Here is a 26335-nt window from a genome sequence, read left to right on the forward strand (position 1 = left end):
TTTTAATTTTAGAATGTCTGGAACAAGAATTGTTGGTCATATGGTTCACAATCTAAAGTCTGGAGAATATGGTATGGCTGGAATCTGTAATGGAGGCGGTGGTGCTTCTTCAATACTTATCCAGCGCTTGTAAAGTACTGTCCTAAATTATATTACTTGAGATCCAAGCTGCTAAACAGTCACCGAACAATGATGTAAAAAATAAAACTTTGTATAATCATTTTGGAATGAATATTGGGTACAATTTCTGTTGTCAAGAAAATCAGTTTTTCTACATTGGTGGCAGATATTACCGATTTCGGAAAGTACTGCAGAAGTAATTTAAAGGCTTGTGAAATATGCGTTTTACATTGTACTTCAACCATATTCTGTTAAGTGCAGTCTGATTGATCAGTGCAGATGTTTTGTTTCACAAGTTAACTATATCCAAACTTATAATCACTGTGGTCTTCCATCAATTTTACTTAATTGACTATTCTTCTACCCAGGTGGACTAAACAAGATTTACCTCTACTTTTTATAAGTGGATGTTTTCTGTAAATCTATGATGGTTAAATGAAGGGTAAGCTTCAAAATGTTCAATTTCTGCTTTAGAAAAGCAGTGAGCCCAATTGTAAAATTCAGCCTCCTGAGTATATTAACAGCAGCAACGATAAGTTTTCTCATCATTTATTGTCCAAAGTATTTACTTCAAATAAAATGTTATCTGCTAAACTCTGGTGAATTACTTGAAGTTAAAGATTATGGGAGGAGTGAAGGATAAATGTGACATTTCTCATCACATTTTGCTTAAAGACAATGTTTTAAAAGTGATGAATTTCAACTGCTTGGCTAATAAAGGGGAGGGAGATGCCTCCTTTGGTAAGCTGCCAAACATGCTAAAAGAACCAATTTTCCAGTAGAATTTTTTGAGGGATTGATAAAGGTAGTGAAGTGCATGTTGTCCAAGTGGGTTTCAGTAAGACATTTGATAAGCTCCCACATGGCAGAGTGGTCAAAAATGAGATTCCATGGGCTAGTGGCAGGTTAGATTCAAAATTGGCTCAGTGACAGGAAACAAGGGAATGGTTGATGGATGTTTTTTGCAAAAGGGAAGTGGAGCCCTGTGGAACATGTTGGGGACCATGATATTTGTTGTATATTTTAATTTAGACTTAATGTGGGTAGCATGATTAGGAAATGTGCAAACAAAAAATGACTAGTTGATAATGATGATAGCTGTTGATTTCAATTATTAGGTTAAATGGACAGAGAACTAACAATTGGAGTTTGATCTGGAAGAGTGAGGCAATGCATTTGAGCAAGGCAAACAGAACAAGGGAATACTCAAGTGGGAAGAGGTTGAGGTAATGAGAGACCTTGGAATGCATGTCCACAGGTCCTTGAAGGTGGCAGGACAGGTGGACAAGGTCAAGAAAGCAGAATGTTTTTTGGGGTGAGGTATTGAATACAAAAAGCAGGGATGTAATGATGGAACTGCATACAATGCTGGTTAGGAAGCGTGTACAATTTTGGTCACCGCATTACAGGAAGGATGTAATGGCTCTGGTGAGGGTGCAGAGGAGATTTACAAGAATATTGTCGGAGCTTGAAAATTGCAGCTAAGAGGAGAAATTGGATAGGCTCGGGCTGTTTTCCTTAGGAGAGGAAGATGAATGACCCAATTAAAGGGTCTAGAAGATTGGAAAGACTTGTTTTCCCTAGCTGAGGGCTCAATTACCAGGGATTTAAAGTGATGAGCTGAAGGATTAGAGGACATGAGGAAAATGTTTTTATCCAGAGGGTGGTGGGCATCTGAAATTCACTGATGCTGAACTCAGCTTAAAAATAAAATACCCGAATCTGCATCTGAAGTGCTGTAAACTGCAAGATTACATACTACACACTGGAAAATGGGATTAAAATAAGCAGTTCGTCTCTTTTGGCTGGCACCAATGTGATGGGCTGAATAGCCTTTTTGCACATATGGTACAAATACAATTTGTTTCTTTGCCAATTCTGACACACCTTCTGTTAACACTGCAAAGTCTATCGGTGGAAATTAACTCCACGCACCAATTGCTACAGCCGAAATAAACACCTGGCAGGCTCAATTGGCACATTACCCAACCACAAGTGCAATTTTATGTTGGCGCAACAGAGCGCCTTAGCTTGAGGTTGAAATTGGGTAAGATTTTAAAAATGAGTACACATTGTTAGTGGATAACACCAAGGCAGAGTAAGATAAATCCAAATGATGACTGCGTTAATTCAGTAAGAAGTTTAACAACACCAGGTTAAAGTCCAACAGGTTTATTTGGTAGCAAATGCCACTAGCTTTCGGAACAGGCTGTCCCTTCGTCAGGTGGAGTGGAGAAATGCTCACAAACAGGGCATACAGAGACACAAACTCAATTTACAGAATAATGATTGGAATGCAGTCTTTACAGATAATCAAGTCTTAAAGGTACAAACAATGTGAATGGAGGGAGCATTAAGCACAGGTTAAGGAGATGTGTATTGTCTCCAGACAGGACAGCCAGTGAGATTCTCCAAGTCCAGACAAGCTGTGGGGGTTACAGATAGTGTGACATGTACCCAAGATCCCGGTTGAGGCCGTCCTCATGTGTGCAGAACTTGGCTATCAGTTTCTGCTCAGCGACTCTGCGCTGTCGTGAAGGCTGCCTTGGAGAACGCTTACGCGAAGATCAGAGGCCGAATGCCTGTGACTGCTGAAATGCTCCCCAACAGGAAGAGAACAGTCTTGCCTGGTGATTGTCGAGCGGTGTTCATTCATCCGTTGATGAATCGGATGAATGAACACCGCTCGACAATCACCAGGCAAGACTGTTCTCTTCCTGTTGGGGAGCACTTCAGCAGTCACGGGCATTCGGCCTCTGATCTTCGTGTAAGCGTTCTCCAAGGCGGCCTTCACGACACACGACAGCACAGAGTCGCTGAGCAGAAACTGATAGCCAAGTTCTGCACACATGATGGCCTCAACCGGGATCTTGGGTTCATGTCACACTATCTCTAACCCCCACAGCTTGTCTGGACTTGCAGAATCTCACTGGCTGTCCTGTCTGGAGACAATACACATCTCTAACCTGTGCTTAATGCTCCCTCCATTCACATTGTTTGTACCTTTAAGACTTGATTATCTGTAAATTGAGTTTGCGTCTCTGTATGCCCTGTTTGTGAGCATTTCTCCACTCCACCTGACGAAGGGGCAGCCTGTTCCGAAAGCTAGTGGCATTTGCTACCAAATAAACCTGTTGGACTTTAACCTGGTGTTGTTAAACTTCTTACTGTGTTTACCCCAGTCCAACGCCAGCATCTCCACATCATGCGTTACTTCAATCACACTAAAAGAGCTTATAGGAGACGGTTCCTCTTCGTTAGCTGGGACAGACAATGGGCCAGGAATTGGACTGTAAACAAACAACTAGACTTCCTGCACAATAGGTCAGGAGGTTCATGCCGGCTCACGTTAGGGCCCATTCACAAAAAAGTTCAGTTTTTGGATGTACAGATAAAGGATATTCAACTGTATAAGTTTAAGTCCTTATTGAAATAGCCCAAAACAATCTGCAGACTGCCATTAATTGTGCTCCCTTGCACATGGTAAATTTATTAAAGCATAGTTCAAAGCTTTACAGTATTTACAAGTTGACTGGCACTATTAATAACAATTGCAACTTGAAATACAGTCCAAGTTTCAAAAAATATTTCAAGCATAATCTAGTTGTCAGTCATTTTCTACAAGACTTGCCCTTTGACTACACAATGCAAACTTCACCTTGCTTAGTACATTTCAGCAACTGTACTAAGTGCTGTTACAAGGGCATTGTAATTTATGTAGAATTTTGTATGTCAGTATCAGGAATCAGTTATGATACAAGATGAATGGAGTAAGGATGCAACAATTTTGTTCGTCATGAAATTAAGGCCATATCGAATTCTGCATATTCATTCATCATATTGTAATGAACTCAAAAATTTATCTACATCCATTTCAACAGGAAAAGAGTCCAGGTGTTTCTTTCTCTTGTGTTTCTGGAAGATAAAACATTTTGTTTTAAAGTTGGAACAAATTACCTATAATTCCACGAAATTAGAAAGGAAAAATGTCTACGATCTGTACAATGGCCAATGAAATTAAAAACCATATTTTAAGTAAAGTGAAATCATTGATCAATTGATGTTAGTCTTAATTATCAGAACTTTTCAATATACTGAAAATTGTCAATTACTCTCCGATAATACGAACAGAGAAATAACCAGATTATGCTCTAAAGGATATGCTACAGCCTTTAAGTTAAATACTATGCTCTTGCCATTACATAAACCAAGACTGTTCATTCATCCAGGTCTTGAGACATAGTCAATAAAACTGAAGCTATCCTCTATGGCTCACATAACCATCTATGCATCAAATATTCTTAGGTACGAATACCCTGCCCGATGACAAATTTGAGATGTTGGAACAAGTTTCATCATTTCATACTTTGTGATTTTGCACAGCACCATCCCTCCCACTACTTAATTTCCACTTCTATAGCTCCACAAAGCACTCAGACATTTCTGTACATGGACAGCATTATAGAAATATAATCTAACTCTTGTCCACAGTCATACCTTAAATGTTTTTTTTCCTGAACCGCCTCACCCAGAAAACTATTTTGTCTTGAACTTTTACTAGTTTGTATCCATATCTCATTTTGTACAGTTTTAAATTTATAGTGCTTCCCAGTAAAATTTCAATATTTGACTTAATAGTTTATATGCTGGATCACATTCTTGAGGGATTTTCATCCAAGGCATTCACTTGGCTTGGGTTCAAATCTGGATCTGGCCATTCCTGTAAGGAGATCCAGAGATCCACTATGAACCAGAATGCTCCAAGACCTCGGGTCAAAAAAACTGTCACTGTACTCTAGTTCACTAGAACTATGCATCATCACCACCACCCATTTTTAATGGTAGGAAGAATATAGATCAAATTTGCTCAGGCTATAAACCATGATTAAAAATACATTGAACATGAAACAAGTTAGGAACACATCAATACAAACTAGTATATTCAAAGTAATTACAACCTTATGATTCTGTATCAAAAAAAGGATTAACCCCATATCCCCAGCAACTTGACTTTTTTTTTTGTTGTAATAACTTGTCAGAATGTAGCTTCAGATTTTTCTGAAGATATCCCAAAGGACATTAAAATTGTGGTTTGGAATCACCTTTCAAAGGAATTATGCTGAAAATTGCACTCGCATACTATGGAGTGTAAACCAGGTAAGAAAAGCACAGAACATACACCCCATTGTCCACCTTTACGTACAACTTCATCCTATTGATGTTACAAAAATTAAAGTTTGAAGCCAGCAATGTACACTAAGCATAGCATGTTTAGGAACATACATTTTTTTTTAAACACAGCATATTTTGGTACCAGAAAGGAAGGTGCAGAAAATACAATCGAAAAAGAGTTACAAGGATGTTAGAGATATAGGGTTAAGTCATCTGAAATAGTGACCCAAAGGTCTGCTGTATAATGTAAACATTCTGAAATAGCATAAATTCAAGAAATCAGCTTTCCTGGTCTTTTGCATGGAGCAACAATAGTGAGACAATTAGCCAGAGGTTGGAAAACCAGTTTAACATTTCCTTAGGCAAAAATTGCATAACTCCATTCTTGTTGCATAGTTACACTGAAACCATTTTGGAAATTCTAGGCCTATATTTCTTATAACTAAGGTTAGGAAGCCAAGGTACTTGCTGGATTTAAAATAATATTGTCCACACAGATATTGCAGCTAATTAAATATAAAAAGTGCCAATGTACTTAATAAAATTGGATTATCAGTTCCAAACACCGAATAATCTGGAGATGAGTCCCCATCTAAGGGCAATGCTCATCTCAAAAGAGTGATCCAACCGACGTCATAGCAAGTAAGTAACCATCTGCATATCAGTGTCTTTGGCTTAGATTGTAATGTGCATCTCTGAGGAATTAGCAAGCTTTAACCACAAAATGATCAACAACAGGGTTCAGGGTTGAAGAGTTTTTTTAAAAAACTCTCCTTAACTGCTGGGGCAACCTCAAACTGCCTTTATCAAAACTATTCATGATTTTAAGCATCTCTTATGAAATCTCCTCTTGGCTTTTTCTGCTCTTTGTGAACAATCCCAAACAACCTTGAGTTTATCACCATTCTAGTAAAACTCTTCTGTACCCTCCCTGCAAGTCCTTCCTAAAGTGCCCATAATTGGAAATATTCCTGCTGGGCCAAACTGATGTTTCATACAGATTTAGTAGAACCTTCTGGCTGTTATTTGTAAAGCCCAGGATCCCATAACTATACTCTCAAGTATTGTATTACTCTGCCAGGAAAATGTAAATGTTTTCTCACCCAGATCTGCCTCATCTGTTTGTCTGGCCGGATTTTAAGCAAACATGTACCTCATTAAGTTCTAATGTGTCCTCATCTACATTGCATTTCATTTCTATGGTTCAGTCTAAATGTGAGTTTTATCTGGGGCTGCTCCTCAGTTCTTTGCATTAACAGTCTTATCACCTTGTTTAACATATGTACAAGTCACCGTTACCCCTACCAGTCCATGTTGCAGGTACAAAAATACCAGTGCTCTAAACTGTACCTTACAGAATTTAACTTGTTCATCTTTTGTCACTTCAATATCATTGTTTATACATTTGTAAGTGGCAATAGTTTTCTTTATTATTGACCACACTGGCATTTTGTTAGATTACCATGCAACAAAATCCTAAGACTGAACTACTTACGTGTGATTTTGAACGTTTCTTCTTTCCTGGAGAGTTGGAATTTTGAAGATCTGTCTTGCTGGATAAAGACTGCTGTCTATACTCTTCCTCCCGTTCTTCTAGTTTTCTTTTCTTTGTCTGACTAAGTGGAGACCTGATTTGACAGGTATTATCTTTCAGAGGTGTGGTACCAGTAGTCCTTGCAATCGCAGCCCTTGAGAGAATCATTAGAGTATGTGCAGCCATACTAACGCTGTTTTCACTTCCTGCTTCACTTGCTGGGCTGCATGTTGGTATGTCTGGAGTTGTTGGTGGTACCATTACCCTGGGTGATGGCTTATCATCTCCAAAACTTTTGTTGCGTGGAGTCCGTTGAAAGTCTGAGCAATCATCTGGTCCTTCATGTGCATTAGAACCTGGTGTCCTGGGCACAGCTAAGTCAGTATTGCTAGTTTGCTTTGGAACGGGACTTTGCCTCTGCATATCTTGCAGCATCTCAGCTGCCTGTTTAGTCAGTGTGCTGGTCAGACTAAAACTATCACTTTTATCTGGATTCCTTTTAGATGCAGTTTCTTGAGAGACTGCAAGAGCGGTGGTCCCTTTTTTGCACTCTTGCTGAGATTCAGGAATTTTATTTATGCCATCCTTGTCTGCGACAGTCGTTTGAGAATTAGGTCTCTCACCATGAGAGCCTTTTTTTTGTATTTGAATATTTGAAAGGTCTGAAGTTTCTTTACCTCTTTGTCTAACTGAATCCCTGCTTGCCTCGTTTTCCTTATTTGCTGTTGTTTTGTGGAATGAATCATAAGGTGGGCCAGAAGATACATTTTTATTCTTGTCTGATTTACCCTGTATTTCCCTCCCTTTGCTAACCCTTACATCCGTCCTTTCAGACCGTTCCTTATTCTGTGAACTAAAAAGTCTGTCAGATTGATTTATGTTATCAGTACGATTTTCTTTCTTTTCTTGACTGGTGTTAGACTCCATTTTGGGTTGGTCTGATTCTACAGCAGTTGCATTATCAAAGCACAGTACTCGTCTGTGGCGCTGAGATCTCAACTTCGAGCTTGATGCATTTGGTATCTCCACTGGGTGCTCTTTTAATTTTCCTGATTGGCTGACAGGAATATTCAGGTCTGGATTTTCAACCCTAGAAAATAATACAAATTTTGTATTATATGTTGCTGCTTTTATCAGAACACAGTCCACGGAAGGTAGAAATTATTTTGTCGGCTTTACACAAGTGCTTTATTTCCACTTGCTTTCTTCCCAGATATTTTGCGAAAGAATAGATTGTTTAAATTTGAGGGTCAATTTGCTTAAATTGCACATCAGTTACTGAGTGGCTAAGAGCAGGTCAAAAGAGGTAAGGTCCAAGGAGAAACTGGAAAAATGGGCGTATGGCTACATGATGCTGGCCAACGCTTATACGTACAGTAATTACATGGTGATGGTTCAATCCTAATAATCTCACTGAGGGGTAACATGGGGGACCAAATCGAGTTCAGAGATATTGGTGCCAAAGCAGGAAGAGAAGTCATTGCAATGATACTCTGACGACAATTAGTTAAATTACAATGGACAAAAAAAAAGGAAGGTTATGTCAGATACTGGGAGCTCAATAGCACAGAAAGCCTACAGGAGTATAGAAAACACTTGGATAAAATTTAACAAAGAAATCAGAAAAACAAAAAAAATCCTAGCAAGAAAAATTAAATCCAAAAATATTTTATAAATATATTAAAAGAGGAAAACTAAGGAAAAGATTAAAGGTGATTAGAGATTAAAAAGGGTTTCCTTTTTTATCCCGAACATGAATTTGAAGTGCTGCAATCTGTAGGGCTAAGGACCAAGAGCAGTGGGATTATGTTACATAGAAACTCGGAGTAGGAGAAGGCCATTCACCCCTTTGAGCCTGCTCCACCATTCATTATGATCATCCAACTCAATAGCATGATCCTGCCGTCCCCCCCATATCATTTTATTCCCTTCGCCCCAAGAGCTATATTTAACTACTTGTTTTTGCCTCAACTACTTTCTGTGGTATTAAATTCCACAGGCTGACCACTCTCCTCATCTCTGTCCTAAATGGTCTACCCTGTATCCTCAGACTGTGACCCCTGGTTCTGGACACCCCCACCATCAGGAACGTCTTGCAGCTACCCTGTCAAATTATGTTAGAATTTTATAGGTTTCTAAGAGATTCCCCCTCTTTCTTCTGAACTCCAGCGAATACAATCATAATCAACTTAATCTCCTTGTACGTCAGTCCTGCCATCCCAGGAATCAGTCTGGTAAACCTTCCCTAAACTCCTTCCAGAACAAGAATATCCTTCCTCAGATAAGGATACCAAAAGTGCACACAAAACTCCAGGAGTGGCCTTACCAAGGCCCTGTATAATTACAAGACACCCCTGCCCGTGTTTGAATCCTCTCGCTATGAAGGCCAACATACTATTTGGCTTTTTTTAAAAACTGCCTGCTGCACCTGCATGCTTAATTTCAGCAACTGGTGCACCAGGACATCCAAGTCTTGTTGCACATGCCCCTCTCCTAATTTATGGCCATTCAGATGGTAATCTGCTTCCCGTTTTTGCTACCAAAGTGGATAATCTCACATTTATCCAAATTACACTGCATCTGCCAATCATTTGCCCATTCACTCAATTTGTCCAAATCACACTGAAGAACCTCTGCATCCTCCTCACAGCTCACCCTCCTGTCCAGCTTTGTGTCATTTGCAAATTTGGAATAATTACGTTTAGTTCCCTTATCTAAATCATTAATATATATAGTGAATAGATGAGTTCCGGCACTACTTGCTGCGGTACCCCATTAGTCACTGCCTTCTGTTTGGAAAAAGATAGTTTATTCCTACTCTGTGTTTCCTGTCTGCCAACCAGTTTTCGATCCATCTCAATACATCACCCACAACCCCATGCGCTTTAATTTTATGCTCTAATCTCTTATATCAGACTTTGTTGAAAGCCTTCTGAAAGTCCAATAAACCACATCTACTGGCTCCCCCTTATCAACTCTACTAGTTATATCCTAGGTAACTACAACATAGGTTGGATGCCTATTTTTCAGATAGCACAGACACAATGGACCAAGCGGCCTCCTTCCATGCCGTTTATATCTGATGTTTCAATGTTGATGATCTGAAGAGGGAAATAAAACATATAAACAGTAAGAGATAAGCGCTTTTTTCCTCCAGAAAACAGATCAACTCATAGTAGCTCTGCATCGGAGTCCAGCCATGAGATAAAACTATGCAGGAATTGGAGTTTGGTCCCTTGCCACAAAGATCTGAAGCCTAGGTGAAGAGAATACTTTGAACTGTTCAAATCCATCTACGCAAGCATCATTTCTAAACAATAACACAAAAGATTAACTTTAATAGCATACAGAATGACATCTCAGTCACTCTGGTGTATTACCTCGGAGGCCGGGAATTACTTTGTGAAACCGATGAATCTACTGAAATGAAAGTGCCAATAACAGATGATTGTCCTAGAATACAAAACAGTAATTAATTTAATCAATTTAGTATAATCTAGGGCAATTATTTAAACAAAAATGAGAAATCAAAACATCAAATTACTTGTTTTTCACCTTTACATTTTTCCAAAAAATGATTAACATGAAGATTGAAGGTACACATTATCAAGCCGTATAAAGCTCTATTGTGGCACGTCTGCTTTCAGCCACCACAATGGTGAGAATTACAAGTAAGCGTTCCAGACTACACAGGTGCTTGATAAATTGTAAAAACATTTAACTGTTAAAATACCATTTGATTATTTGTTCATTCAAGGTAACAAGCAGGATAAAAATTTTTTTTTAAATAAACAGGTATATTGTTCGTCAAATAACTTTTTTGGGGGATAAATATAATTTCTTTCCATACATACTAACCTGTATTTAAGGTGCTTGGCTGAACAGCTAACTGCGGTGGTTTCCTTGAAATGGGAAGTTTGCTGAATCTGTTGCATTTTTTGCCAACTGAAGAGGATACTGGCATACGGAGAACCTGGTTGAAACAAACAGAACATTGCATAACTATAAGTCCTGTAAGGGGAGGCCGGCATTTATGCATTCCACCTTCAGTGTGGCAGGCCTGGTGTACCATGCAACCATCTTGTCCCGGAAATGAGTCGCAAACTTGCTCCTAGACTTGCACCAATGCCACTCCACATGATAGGCTCCAAAGAGATTCACATCCGATGTGGGGGGAGTGACTTATATTTTTCCCCTCTTTCTCTGCATGGTGTTGCTTCATAACATAGCCGAAATCAGCAATAAGCCTGAGCAAATTGCAAATTTGAATCAAAGTCCTTTAGTATAGAAACATAGAAAATAAGAGCAAGAGGCGGACATTCGGCCCTTCAAGTTTGCTCTGCCATTCATTATGATGACTGATCATCTAGCTCAAAAGCCTGATCCCACCTTCCCCCATATTTGATTCCCTTCACCCCAAGAGCTTCTTGAAAACATACAATGTTTTGAACTCAACTGCTTTATGTGGTAGTGAATTCCACAGGCCTACCACTCTCTCGGAGAATAAATTTCTCCTAGTCTCAATCCTAAAAGGTTTATCTCATATCCTTAGATTATGGGCCCTGGACTCGCCCCCATCATTGGGGACATCCTTCCTGCATCTAACCTGTGTTAGGGTCCCAGACCAGAACCCCATATTATATTATGAAGCCAGACTAGACCCCCAACAATTTTTATATTTTGGCATAAATGTGAGGAAAGGATGCTTAAGCCACTGACAAATTAGGGATCTTTTAACAAAACAAGCTTTATTCATAACAGTTTAAGTATAACTTGTAACAAAATGAAGCAGCTCAACACTTTAACAGTTAAACAATCTTTAAACATGAAAAGAAAACTCTAATTTCTAACTGATTGCCATTTCAGTTCCAAATAAGCAACATTATTCTTACATACATGAAACTCACTTTAAAAATAGTTAGCAATCACAAATGTACTTACAATAGTGAGTGTAGGCAGCCTTGGGATTTTCAGAGAGATATAAAGCTTTCAGAAGCCTGCAAAATTCCCCTAATTTCAACCAGAACAGTCAAACTCCAACTTCTTTCTACAAAAGCCTGTTTCTTTTTCCCTACCAATCCAGGACTGCACATAAACCACAACATCATGTGACGCTGTCAATCATTCAGTTCTCAGGGGAACTCAAATCCATTAAGTCTACTTAACATAACCACTTGCAAGGTTGAAATGAGTAATTATTCTGTTCTCCCAGTATCTAAACTGCATTCCTGCCAGACATGCTGACTACTTGCAGAAAAAGCTGAACTTTAAAACATCCTCCTGAAACATAAAACTCACTATATATATGAATTTAATTAGTACACTTTCATCACACCTGTCTAGTCCTGTTAAGAGTTTCATAGGTTTTTGGGAGATCCCCCATTATTCTTCTGAACTCCAGCAAATACAATCATAATCGACTCACTCTCTCCTTATATGTCTGTCCCGCCAACCCAGAAATCAGTCTGGTAAACCTTCTCTGCAGTCCCTCTATAGCAGAACATCTTTCCTCTGATAAGGAGACCAAAACGTCGAGCAATATTCCAGGCGTGACCTCATCAAGGCCCTCTTTAATTGCAACAAGATATCCCTGCTCCTGTACTCGAAACCTCTCACTATGAAGACCAACATACTATTTGCCTTCATTATTGCCTGCTGCATCTGCAGGCTTACCTTCAGCGACTGGAGTAAGAGGACACCCAGGTCTCAGTGCACATTCCCCTCTCAATTTATAGTCATTCAGATAATATACCTTCCTGTTTTTGCTACCAAAGTGGATAACCTCACTTTTATCCATTTTGTACTGCATCTGCCATGCATTTTCCCAATCACTCAGCTTGTCCAAATCACACTGAAGGATCTCTGCATCCTCCTCACAGCTCACCCTCCCACCCAGGTTTGCTTCATCTGCAAACCTGGAGATATTATGTTTAGTTCCCTTATCTAAATGATTCATATTGTGAAGAGTGGTACCCATTATTCACTGCCTGCCATTTATCCGTTTATTCCTACTAGTACTGTTTCCTGTCAGCCAACCAATTTTCTATCCATCTCAATGCATTACCCAAATCCCACGCGCTCATTCTACATGTCAATCTCTATGTGAGACTTTGTCGAAAGCCTTTTGAAAGGTTTTGTGATGAATCTGAAACCCCCTTCCTAACCGCACTGTGAGTCGACCAAAACCACAAGGACTGCAGAGTTTAAGGAGGCAGTTCAGCATCACTTTCTCGTGGGAATTAAGGATGTGTAATAAATGCTGGCTTAGCAAGCAATGTCCACATCCTAGAAAGCTTTACCACAAACAGCTGTTGAGGCAGAGATCAAGACATTATACCGTTCCATTTTACACAAAGCGTTAAACAGCCCGGCCCTGCACTGTAATTTCTCTGATTGTGAAACAGAATCAATCAAGATCTTAAGTCCCAAATCAATGTACAATTACCCTCAATAAAGGCAGCACCTCCTCAAAGTCACAGATTAAGTACTCCAAATGCAGGCACATACAGAATACATTTGAACTGACCTGTTGGGGCGACACTGCGAATGAAGTCCCATTATTCGGACCCATTATTGAAACAGGAATCACTCCCATCATTCCTTGCAACACTGGTTGAACAGGGGATGTGATAATAAAAGTTGACCCTGAAAAATATAACACATTTAATTTTTAGTGGCAAGATGAGTTAGAAAGCTCCACCAAGAAAAAGGTTCCGAATATACAAATGAATTAGCAGTAGGCCACTCGACCCCTCGTGCCTGCTCCGCCATTCAATAAAATCATGACTGATCCGATTGTAACCTCAACTCCACATTCCCGCCTACCCCCAATGAGTTGCTAGACTCAAAGGCCAGATACTACTCAATTTGGTGAGGAAAGAGAAAACCATGAGTGTCAACCCAGGTTTTTCTGTTGCCCTTCTTCATTAGAGACAGGAGACATGGCTGCTCACGTGTCTGTCCTCTATCATAAGAAACAGTGAGGAAAATAAATAAGTATATACTTTGAATTGGCATTTATCTTCCATACACTTAGAACCCTGAGTAAATGTAGGGAGTGGTATTCAGTCACAGACAAAAACACCACAGGTTCAATTTCTTTTCTGAAACGTATTAGCTGAAATTCAGCTTCTTTCTTTGTTCTGTCCTAAGTTAGCCACCAGGGAAGCAGTTTGAGTGTCACTGTAACCACTTAGGAAGACAGTCAGAGAAGGGAAAAAGACTTGACCTGTCTCCTTCTGCTCTAATAATACTAGCCTTGCATCACATGGCTTTGTAGGAGCTGTGTATGACACCAGTTGTGCAACAAATAGAATCCTGACAGTGCAGAAAGAGGCCATTTGGCCCATCGAGTCTGTACCGACTCTCCAAAAGAGCATCCCCCCCAGGCCCTCCCCTCCAGCCTCATAACCTCCTGCATTTACCAAGGTTAACCCATCTAACCTACACATCTTTGCACACTAAGGGGCAATTTAGCATGGCCAATCCACCTAACATGCACATCTTTGGACTGTGGGAGGAAACCGGAGCACCCATGCAGACACGAGGAGAATGTACACCAGTCACCCAAGGCCAGAATCGAACCCGGGTCCCTGGCAACGTGAGGCAGCAGTGCTAACCACTGTGCCACCGTGCTGCTCTCATGTGTGCCAATATTGTATTACTATACAACAGTAGTACTGTGCACTAATAGAAGCTGGTAATATCACAATAACAATCACGTATTAAAGTTGGAAAATTTTCTGATATTACAAATGTCAAAAAATTGCAATTTTGAATAGTCTTATCATCTGCACCTTGTGAAAAACTTGAAGATACAGGCTGTCCCATAGTAAAAACAGTGCTTGGCCTTGGAGGCGTTGATAAAACTTGAGGAACAGACGTTGATATGGTGGTGGCAGCAGAGCTACTTGGTAGCATCAAGACATTTGCAGAATTTCCTCGGTGGTCCAAAATAAATGTGTTTGCATTATTTGGTTCCTCTCCCTTCCTTAAAGATTGCCCTGCAGAATCTTGCACACAAGTTGCTATCAGAACACTGTTGGACTGCCCAAATGTGGTAGTGGCAGGCAACAGTTGAATAAGGCCAGTGTCTTTTGATAGATTAACTGGATTTTGTGTGGACAACAGAGTACCATCAGTCTGTGGTATATTAATGGTCACATTACTCGAGGTAATGCTTTGTGTAGGCACAGCTTCAACTTCAGTCGCTGCAACATTCTGCTCACTGCTTTCAGGCTCCTCTGCCACCCCCAAACTATTAATAGCACTTTCTGTTTCTTCAGTACTTACACATTCATTGCAACTAGAGTTCGTTTCAGTAATAGCAATACTGTTGCTACTTGACAATGGTTGACTTAATCTTTTGCCTTTTAACGGTGTACCACCCGGAGAGGACAATATAATTGTTGGTACATTTTCATTTGTAATACTAGACACAGCATTACTTAATTCTGGATCTGATGATGACTGTTTGGGGTCATCACTAATTATTATCTTGAGAGTTACTATATTTGTGGGATCTACCTCCATAGTGCTGGAAGGTTCAGCATTTGAAGCTTTGGAGGTGGAGATAACATTAGTCTTTGCAGAAGTGGTAGGGAGCGGTGACTTAGACACCATGTTAGTTGAAACACTTTCGGTTGTAGGATTCAGGCCCGAAGTAACACAACTTGGCTGAAGAGGTACAGTTTTAACCTCAGAGCTCGATTTAGAAGAAGAAACAGAGGAAGAAACAGGTTCCGCTGGATCAGGCAACTCCACTTCAGCAGAATCAACACACATTCTTATTGCACCAGATTTAAGAGAGTTTACTGAACTGGAGCTTACAGTGGAACTGTTTGATGCTTCAGGTACAGGAGAAACAAGGACATTGGTTAAACAAGGGCTTTTAGAAATTTCAACCATGTGCATGGCATTTTGCTGATCTTGCATTGTAGTTACAGTGGAGTTATCAGAGTTAACTGATAAGGCCTTTCTTCCATCCAGGGGAGCAGGCTCACACTCAGAATTTTTCTGCACTACAAAAGTTGACTGAACCGATGCTTCAGAACAAGCTGCAGGCGGCACATTACAAACTACAGTATCAGTCTTATCACTTGTCCTTGTAACACAGACAGTTTGTGCCGCTGGCTGTTCAGGTTTGTGCCGACTTGTAACCGCTTTTGACTTAATAGTATCATAAAGTGAAGGTTTATTAGCTTCTGCAGCAAGGCCATTTTGGCATGCCAATGTGGATTGTGATTGTGCTTTCCCATTGTGATTAGTTAACTCTTCAATGCCCAAGGGGTCCTCACTGAGCTCTTGTTGCACGAGTGGAGACAGTTCTGCTTTTTCATGATAAATAGATGATGACTGAGCTTCAATCTCCATTTCGACAATGTCCCCAGCTTCTTGACACTCTGACATTGCTAAAGTAGTTGTGTGAATAGCAGCAACAGGTGAAGGAAGGTCAGATACAGAACTGGCTTCTCCAGTGATCCAACAGCTACATTTGGATGCCTGGCTGCTGGTTGTCTGACTATCCATTGAAAGGACGGGTTTGCTTGCATCTGTTGTACTGAAGGTTGGAAAAATCAGATTTTCTCTTTTTGGGGGTTTTGTAGTAGAATTTGATTCTGATGACATTTTATTTTTATGTACTGTCCCATCAGCTTTGCTTTTCTTCTTAAAACCACTTGATGCTTTCTCGGAGACCATCGAAGGCAAGGACACTAGGATACCAAAGGGGGAGGAAGAAGTAAAATTACATGATTTGCAAACGTAGTACAAAACATATCACAAATAGTTTAATGAATTATGAGAATAAAATTCTGCAATTATACATTGAAGGTAATGCTTTTCATTAAGAATTTTTGATAAAAATCCATAAACATGTATTTCTGATTTTATAAATTAGTAAACAAAACTGCAACTCACCCAATTCCTCTGTTTGATAGGTATTAAATACCTCAGAGAATGCCGAACTTGCACTATTTTCTATTATTTCCAAGTCTTCTTGACTGCACTGTCCACGATCGCCGTCTTCATTCCTTTTAGATTTGCCTAAATTAACCAGATTTTAGAACAGATGAAATACAAATTTACTAAATTATAAACACAACTCTAGATATACATTTACTCCTAATTAATGAAAGACTGATCTTAGAACCAAAATGTACAATTTCTCCAGTTAACACCTTAGAAAAAAAGTCAGAATATCAGACATTAGAATCGTAGAATGATACAGGCCCTTTAGTCCACTGTACCTGTGCCACCTCTTTTTCCAAATGACTACCCAATTGGTCAACCTTTATCATAAGCTTCCTCTTTCGGTTTTATTTTAATCTCTGTCTTCAGTTATCCGAGGGACATGCGAACACGGAGCAGGAGTCGGCCATTCAGCCCTTCGAGCCTGCTCCAACATTGAAGATGATCATGATTGATCAGATAGTAACCTCAGATCTGCATCCTGCATCCCGCCTACCCCCATATCCTTTCATCCCCTTGCTTACCAAGAATCCATCCACCTTGGCCTTAAAAATATTCAAAGACTTTGCTTCCACTGTGTTTTCAGGAAGAGTTCCAAGGACACTTAATCCTGAGGGAAATAATTTTGCCTCACCTCAGTTTTAAAATGGGTGACTCATTTTTAAATGGTGACCCCTGGTTTCTCTTGCACAAGAGGAAACATCCTCTCCACATCCATCCTATCAAGACCCCTCCGGATCTTACACGTTTCAATCAAGTCACTTCTTATTCTTATAAACTCCAGCCGATACAAACCAAGCCTGTCCAACCTTTCCTCACAAGGCAACCCACCCATTCCAGGTATTGGCTTGGTAAGCCTTGGCTGAACTGTTTCAAAAGCATTTACATCCGAGCTTAATTAAGGTAGCTAATATTGTATTCGGTGCTCCAAATGTGGTCTCATTAGTTCCCTGCACAACTGAAGCATAACCTTCTTAGTATTCAATTCCCCCTCACAATAAATGATAAAATTCTATTAGCTGTTCGAATTACTTGCTGTACCTGCATACCAGCCTTTTGTGATTCTTGAATTAGGACACCCAGATCCCTCTGCAATCTCTCATTATTTAGATAAAAAGTTTATTTCTTACTCTTCCTGCCAAAATGGAGAATTCCACATTTCCCACATTATACTCCATTTGGCAGATCTTTGTCCATTCGCTTAACCCACCTACATATTCTTGTAGCCTCTTCAGGTCTTCTTCAGGAATTACTTTCCTTCTGGCAATCACCCCTTCATACGAACAAGGAACAGGAGTCAGCCAACCACCCCCGTGAGCATGCTCTATAATTTAGTGAGATCATGGCCAATCCGATAACTTATCACCCCCTCGCTTACTAAGATTCCGTTCACCTCTGCCTTAAAAATATTCAAAGGCTCTTGTTTTCACCACCTTTTCAGGAAGACAGTTCCAAAAACTCATGACCCTGAGTGAAAAAAAATTCACCTCATCTATTTTCAATGGGCGACCGCTTATTTTTAAAGTGACCCCTAGTTATAGATTTTCCCACATTCTTTCATCCAATTCATTTATATAAATTGTAAACAGTTGAGGTCCCAGCACTAATCCCCGTAGCACACCACTCTTGCATCTTGCCAATCTTAAAAAGGCCCATTTATGTGCATTCTCTGCTTTCTGTTAGCCAGCCAATCTTTAATCGTGCCAATATGTTATCCCCTTTTATTTTCTGCAATAATTTTTGATCTGGCACTTTATCAAGTGCCTTTTGGAAATATAAGTATAGTACATCCACCGGTTCCCCTTTATTAACAACGCATGTTAATTCCTCAAAGAAATCCAATTGTTTGGCCAAATATGATTTCCCTTTCACAAAACTATGTTGACTCTGCTCGATTACCATGAGCTTATCCAAGTACCCTGCTGTAATTTCTTTAATAATGGCTTCTAACGTTTTCCCCATAACAGATGTTAGGTTAACTAGTTTTCTGTCTCCAATCCTTTTTGAATAATGGAGTTACATTTACTATCTTCCAACCTAATGGGACCGTGCCCAAATCTAGGGAGTTTTGGAAAATTAAAGCCAATGCATCAGATATCTCACTAATTTTTTTAAGACCCTAGGGTAAAGTCCATCAGGACCAGACTTTTGTCAGATCACAGTTCCAACAGTTTACTCAGTCCCACTGTAGTTAGGGAGCTGTGCCTTTGAATGTCCTTCCTTTCCCCCTAGTAGAAATGTGTCCATTCTGTATCCAAAATATCTCCTTTCTGATGACCTTCCATTATTCATTTACTGTTTCAACTGCCAATCGTTGATTCCAACCCCAAATCCCTTTTCAGCTCACTGGAATTAGCCTTCATTAGCTAAGTATTTTCACATCTGATTTTTCCTTGCCCTTTTCCATAACTTCTCCTTCTTTCCCCCATTAGGTTGGAAATGCAGTCAAGAAAGTTTTCTTGCACACATTTCAGTAAATCCTTCCCTTCTTTGCCTTTTACATTGTTATTTTCCCAGCCCATATTAGGATCAGTGAAGGCCCTCACTATTGCCATGTAGTTCCCGTGTCTTTCTGCAACGTGCCTGCAAATTTGTTCCTCTGTCATTCCCCCTATTTGGTCGCCAACAGTATACATTCAGCAGCATAGCGGCTCCTCCATTGTTCATTAAATAACTAAACAGATTGTATTTGACCCCTCAAGCACATCACTTTTTTTTTTATTAGTGTCACAAGTAGGCTTACATTAACATTGCAATAAATTTACTGTGAAAGTTCCCTAGTTGCCACACTCCAGCGCCTGTTCGGGTACACTGAGAATTTAGCATGGCCAATCCACCTAACAGCACGTCTTTTGGAGTGTGGGAGGAAACCGCACCCGGAGGAAGCCCACGCAGACACGGGGAGAACGTGCAGATTCCGCAGACAGTGACCCAAGCCGAGAATCGAACCTAGATCTCTGGCTCTGTGAGGCAACAGTGCTAACCACTGTGCAACCGTGCACTTTCTAGTGTTGTAACAATATCTTTGATCTATACTGACATTCCCTCTCCTTTATTTTCTTCCCTAACTTTCCTGAATTCCAACATTGTAACCAAGGATATTAAACGTCTTTATACCCCATTGTTTGAGCTACTATTGCCATTATTTCATAATACCATTAGCCTGCAGTTCAGCAACCTTATTCACTATTCTATGCATGTGCATAAAGGCATTGAGTAAAAGGGAATGTATAAAATCCATAGAACATCAAGCATTTATGAATCTAACATTTTAAACTCTAATTAATTCCAAATTACCTCAGTTATATGCTTTTAAAATTCCATTTGGTGAGTTCCTACATTCAGCAAGATGAGTGATGTTGAAGTGGAGAATATAATCCCCGAATGTCTCAACTTAGGAGTCGTCTGAAGTCAGAATAATGCTTTCTACTGTCTTAATAATGTGAGGAGTTCCCATCTCTCAAAGCCTGCCAGAAAACAGGTCTCTCAATTTGTATTTTCCGTCTTAGCAGCATTTGCAAATATATTGATTTTTAATCTTAAAATCTGGTATATAATTTGTGTATGATACAAGTGCTGCACTGCACAAAACCCATATATAGGAACTGGCTAGTTAATATTGAAGAAATGCCACATCTTTTGCCCTAATGGGTATTCTGCACTTATAGTCTCAAATATAGAGAATCTTCCTACAAATTACAAACTGAATACTTATGGCTATTATTGATCGGCTGCATTGAGAAGTTACATTCATTTCCACAAAGACTTGTATGAAGAGACCCTTATCTGCTCAGATCAAGTTCATTATTTAAGAGATCTTTATTGAGCATAAATTTAAAAAGCGCACACTTTTCAATAGGGTTTGGTACAAACCATAATCAAAGAGGTCAAACAAAGCCTGAAATGCAGGGTCTGATTCCGTCTGCTCCAAAATATCCTGGATAGCTTCATCAGACATATGGACTTCATCCTACAAAAAATAAAAGAGCATTTTATTCAAGATTTTGATTTGGTTTGCAGAAAATGCTCAGGGTCATAAGCAGAGAGTATAATCTAGACTGGACTGTTGACATGTTTGGAGTCTTCAGGAACATGTGAAAAATAACTTTAAGGATTTTTTTTTTTAAACTAGAATTTGTTTTATCTTGGTTTTGGAACCAGTGTTCTACTTTTCTCTTTCCACCACTGTCCATTCATGCATAAATGTTTCTCAGCAACAAAAGATCAAAGCCTAGGCTGCTGAACTAGAGTATAACATTTATGTTGACTGAATGCTCTATCTATTCATCTTGAAGAGCTTTATTACTGAAGTGACATTACAGGTGCTCTTCAGCTTAGGCTAGCTAGTCCAATATTTCTCTAGTTGTAAACGAAAGGAAAATGCTTCATAGCTGCATTAAAATACAGGCACCAACATTTTAAATTATATACTTTAAAAGCTAAGTGAGATTTCCAATGAACTTCAGAAAGTTTATTTTATTTATACAGAGGCAGCTCACAATTAATGCTTTTTCCAGACACATTGGGCAGGATTTTCTGGAGGGCATTGGGACCCTGATGCCAGTCCCACCTGGGGTACCGACCAGCCCAACCTTCCTCCTAATTGCCTGTCTCTGTGAACAGTCCTATTAAGGACGGCAGACAGGCAGTTCCTGATGGTGCAGGTCCAAAGAGGCCTGCAGCCATGTCAGCCATGTTGAAAACTCCACCAGGAGAGTCAGAGACAGGTAGGTGCTGCCCTGGTTGGCAAGCAAGCACGATGTGCTCCAACATGGAGGCGCCCTCGGCTGTATGCATTTATTAATTAAAGAGGCTCGAAGCCATAAGGACCATCAGGAGGAGGGGAAACTTATTCACAGACAGGCTGGTGATCTTTCACCCCCACAATCCTGGCATTGGGGATGGAGTCCAGCCCAATCCAGGAAAGTCCCTTGCATGCGAGAACGCGGTAATGGACTGTCTGATGCAGCTTACCCCCATTTTCTTTGCTCCTCCAAAGGGAAAATCCATGCCATCATTTCCACGATATGTACAGTAAGGTCTTGTCCCACAAAAATTATAACTGACCCTCATCATATTTAGATTTGCAGGCATAAGACCACATCTTATCATTTATTGGTATTACACAAAGATCTGCCTTAATTAAACTAACTTGAAAAAATTAAAAGAAATTCAAGAGCATCATCTTCTGTTTTGCTGAATTTATTGGCAAAATACCTTATTAAATGGCCCAAGTGTTCAAAGGCACAAGTTACATAAAAGAAAATTCGACAGTATGCCACCCAAGTATCAAATAAATGTTACCCCAAGGCCCAGGATTTCATCAATGGACTGCTCCGGTAATAAAGTACTACTGTCTGGTGGCTTTGCCGGGTGCCCAGTACTCGTCTCGCTATAAGATAAAAAAGATGTTGGATTCAATACAAAATTGAGAAGTCTATCCAGTTTACAGATTCTTGGTTGGTTAAATTTAAGTTTTGGATGAAATGTTCCTATGAATACAGATCCCACCTGAGTTTCCACAAACAGAATCCTTTTGGTACACCTATCAAAAATGCATGTGTAGTATGGAGGCCTTCCTGCCCATTGCACCCACTGGGGCCAACCTTGGCAATCCTCTTCCTGTCCAACTCACCCCACTGCTGACCCTGTGGACTCTGCTAGTGGAGCAGCTCTCATCCCTCTATGTAATTCCCTCCAGAATGTCTGTGAACCAGCCCTTGCTGTCAATGATTTCATCAACAGCATGGCCTTGATGGAAACCTGGCTGATGGGTGATGACACCTTTCTCCTTCATGATGCCTCCCCTGCTTGGCTCTATAATTCCACCACTCGCTCCATTAAGACCAAAGTGGCCATGTGCCACTTGCCACAAGATCACCTCTATCCCTCAGGCACCTTCTTGTCCTTTGAGCATCTTATCTTTTTCCAACCTTCCCCCCTCTTTCAAAACCATAATTCTGTATAGACCACTGAGGAATGTTAGAAACTTTATCACCAAGATTTTGTGACTGCTTTCATCCCTCAGTGTCTGAACAAAACAACCTCTCTCCTCCAAGTTCATTGCCTTCTCATCCTCCCTGCGTCTCTATATGTAAACTCCCTAACCCATATTCACACCCACCCTCTTCACCTTGCCATCTTAGATGGTCCCACTACACCCATTGCTTCAATTACAGATAAGGCTATCTCTGATCACTTCTTTGTATCACTCACCACCCAGATCCCCCTTCCATGCCCCAAATCTACCTCCTTTTGTATGCACCCCTGGAAAAAACTATCTCCCAATTCACTTCCAAAATTCCAATTATCCATCTTTGGTACACCATTCCATTTCTGCAGCTACTGATTTACTCAATTGCACCCTAATTTTCATCTTTCATATCCTAATCCTCAATAAAGCTATGACTCTCTCTCAGCCTGGCCATTTCCCCTGGTACTGCACTCCCTAAAGTCCAAGGGACACATGCTTGAAAGGATTATGGTAGTTTAGCTATTCACAGCCTGATCAAGCTGGACCACTTAAAACACTACTTTGCTAATACTGCACACTATTCCAGGATCATCCTGGAACGCAATGATAACCCCTGGTTTATTTACTGCAAACTGTTGTCATAAATCTCTCCCCTTCTTCTCCTCCACCCTCAACAAATACAAGGAATTCATGGATTCCTTTGACACTCAACAATCTGATTACCTGCCTTTGCCATGTCACTCTTTCACCAGCCTACCTGGCTAAATTTCCATTAATGTTTCTATCTGCACTAGCCCTGAACTCGTCTCTTTCTTTAGTTCCCACTAAACTGCTGAGCACCCAACTTTCCCCCTTGCCCCAGGTTAGCTAATATTGTAAATGGTTCTCTCTCCTTTAAATCCGCTGTCACCATCTCCTCAAAAAAACCAACCCCGATCCTCGATCCTTGCAAACTACTGTCTCCAACCACCCATTTGTCTCCAAAACCCTCGTATGGTTTGTCACCTCCCAAACCCTTTCCCTTCCGAAACTCTGTTTGAATTGTCTGTCCCTGCCACAGTACCAAAATGGCTCTCATGTAAGTCACAAATTATATCCGATGTGACTGTGACAAAGGTAAATGTTATCTCCTCCTCGACCTGTCTGCTGCTTTTGACACAATTGACCACACCATCCTCCTCTAACACCTCTTCACTGTTGTCCACCTGGATGGGGGTGTTATCACATAGTCCCATTATTATAACTAATTGAAACCAGAGAAATCACTTGCAAGTTCTTCTCTTCTTGCTCCCACATCATTATCTCTGCTGCGCCCAAAGGATCTATCCTCTGTTCTCTCCTATTTTCCAGCTACACCCTGCCCCTTGGTGACATCATCCAAAGGTACAGCGTTAGTTTTCACACGGATGCTGATTGCATCCATTTCCAACTCACGACTCCTCTACTGTTGCTAAATTATCAGACTGAATGAACAGAAGTTTCTTCCAATTAAATAGTGGGAAGATGGAAACCATTGTTTTCAGACACTGTCCCAAACTCTGTTCCCTAGTCACCTGCTCCATCTCTCTCTCTGGCAACAATGTGAAAATAAGCCAATCTGTTTACAACCTTAGTGTCACACTGGATCCCGAGATGAGCTTCCGACCTCATATTCTTGCCATCACTAGGACCTGCACCTCTGTAACATCATTCAACTTCCCCCATCTCAGCTGATCTGCTGCTGAAACCCTCATTCATATGTTCGCTAGTTCTAGAATAGACTATTCCTACACATTCCACTCAGAAAAATTGAAATCACCAAAAACTTAATTTAACTTACATCAAGTATCTCAATGACCTACAGTGACTCCCAGTCAAGCAAAATGTGGATCTTAAAATTTTCATCCTGTTTTTGTCATGTTTTGTTTGATAGTGAAGTGTCTTGGGACGTTTAAGTTGTTGTTGCTATGGAGTCCAGTTTGTTGCCACATAAAGAATTACATTACCTGAACATAACTTTATTTATGTTTTCTGCAAGTTTTTCCAGTAAAGATCGGTCTTTCAAGATTTTCTCTCTGGCATTTTCAATTACTCTTTGCTGCAAAAAAAGAGACACTAAAATTCCATTCTTAATTGGCATTCTATACAGTCCTATTTTCAAGGACAAGTTATCATTTTCCTATGAGTAAGGGTATACTCATAGTTGAGTTCAACCCTGTTTTTATTTGGAGTAGACATGAATAAACCGAGTTAATTTTTTTTCTCCAATTCTTGGGAACGTCACAATTTGTTGTCCAGGCCAAACTAATCGGAATGGTCATGATAGTCCCTCTTCAAAAACTTGATGGTTTACTAGGTCATTTCATAGGGCAATTAGGAGTCAACCAAGTGGTCACATGTAAGGCAGACCAAGTATAGTATGGATCCCTGTTTAAACAGTAGTGACAGCTTCATATGTGACTTTTAGTTTGGCCAACATATTATTTCCACTTGTGATTAGATGCAAGAACCTCGGGTAATTCCTCCTCCTCTTCACCCTTTCCTAGCTGGGATCATCAAAGCCACCAGTCCAGATGATGGCAGGATTGACTGAAACCAACAGAACAGTGTCTGATCCATAGATTCTTGATTCATTATGGTTCAGTACCATATTATTCAGCATATTTCTCCACCAACTACCAGGAGAAACAAATAAAACAAGGTTAACCATTTTAATTAAGTTATCTTTCAATTTAAAATTGCTCCCAAATGTCTTGGGTTTAGTAAAGGAAACAGGCAGTGTTTAACTTTTGCAAAATTACTCAACTCAACTCCAAAATAGCAAAAGGAATAAAGCCAAGATTCTTCAATCAGTTATTAACTCCTGAAATATTCACTTGATAGGACAGGACAGAGCAGCACAAGCAAACCCTCAGGATTTATCAACATCATTCTGTGAAAGATGGTATGGGATGGAATTTCCTCCTTTGCATTTCTATGGGGGCGATTTTACAATCACCTTGTGACTATTTTTGGGCGTGATGCGGTGGTAAAGTGGGGCGTAAAGCAATTAGCACTGGTTTTTGCGACCAGTGCCATTTTATAAGTGCCGAATTTCCAGTGCGGTCAGCCTCGTGCCAGAAATGGGCAAGAGGCAGGTGAATGTACGGAAATTTATTTAAATGTTTAACATCTGCTTACTGAGCCCGGCGCTCAATCGTCCAGGCTCACCCCCCTTTATGACCTCACCTGGAAAGGTTTGTGCTGGCGAGGAATAGACATGTTCATGTTGCAGCTTTATAGAACCTTAGTTAGGCCGCACTTGGAATATAGTGTTCAATCCTGGTCGCCACACTACCAGAAGGATGTGGAGGCTTTGGAGAGGGTACAGAAAAGATTTACCAGGGTGTTGCCTGGTATGGAGGGCATTAGCTATGAGGAGAGGTTGGAGAAACTTGGGTTTGTTCTCACTGGAGTGACGGAGGTTGAGGGGCGACCTGATAGAAGTCGACAAGATTATGAGAGGCATGGGCAGAGTGGATAGTCAGAAGCTTTTTCCCAGGGTGGAAGAGTCAATTACCAGGGGGCACAGGTTTGAGGTGCGAGGG

General features: G+C 40.3%; 2 protein-coding genes across 4 annotated transcripts in view; one reads left to right on the top strand and one right to left on the bottom strand.

Annotated features, from left to right (window-relative positions):
* The window catches only part of acat1 (acetyl-CoA acetyltransferase 1), a 33600-nt gene extending 32886 nt beyond the window's left edge, over positions 1-714 (top strand). For both annotated transcript variants that reach the window (XM_078222054.1, XM_078222056.1), the window contains exon 12: positions 13-714. In XM_078222054.1, the coding sequence (XP_078078180.1) occupies positions 13-133 (121 nt within the window). In that variant the 3' untranslated portion in view covers positions 134-714. The remainder of the gene's footprint in view (positions 1-12) is intronic.
* Positions 715-3575: 2861 nt separating this feature from the next.
* npat (nuclear protein, ataxia-telangiectasia locus) overlaps positions 3576-26335 on the bottom strand; it is a 42156-nt gene continuing 19396 nt past the window's right edge. For both annotated transcript variants that reach the window (XM_078222061.1, XM_078222060.1), the window contains 10 exons: positions 24755-24846; positions 22100-22187; positions 20669-20765; positions 16745-16870; positions 14623-16539; positions 13353-13471; positions 10685-10799; positions 10207-10279; positions 6788-7916; positions 3576-4035 (listed from right to left, as the gene is read on the bottom strand). In XM_078222061.1, coding sequence (XP_078078187.1) covers positions 3949-4035; positions 6788-7916; positions 10207-10279; positions 10685-10799; positions 13353-13471; positions 14623-16539; positions 16745-16870; positions 20669-20765; positions 22100-22187; positions 24755-24846 — 3843 coding nt within the window. In that variant the 3' untranslated portion in view covers positions 3576-3948. The remainder of the gene's footprint in view (positions 4036-6787; positions 7917-10206; positions 10280-10684; positions 10800-13352; positions 13472-14622; positions 16540-16744; positions 16871-20668; positions 20766-22099; positions 22188-24754; positions 24847-26335) is intronic.

Source organism: Mustelus asterias, chromosome 10 (assembly GCF_964213995.1).
Source record: "Mustelus asterias chromosome 10, sMusAst1.hap1.1, whole genome shotgun sequence".
Lineage (NCBI taxonomy): Eukaryota > Metazoa > Chordata > Chondrichthyes > Carcharhiniformes > Triakidae > Mustelus > Mustelus asterias.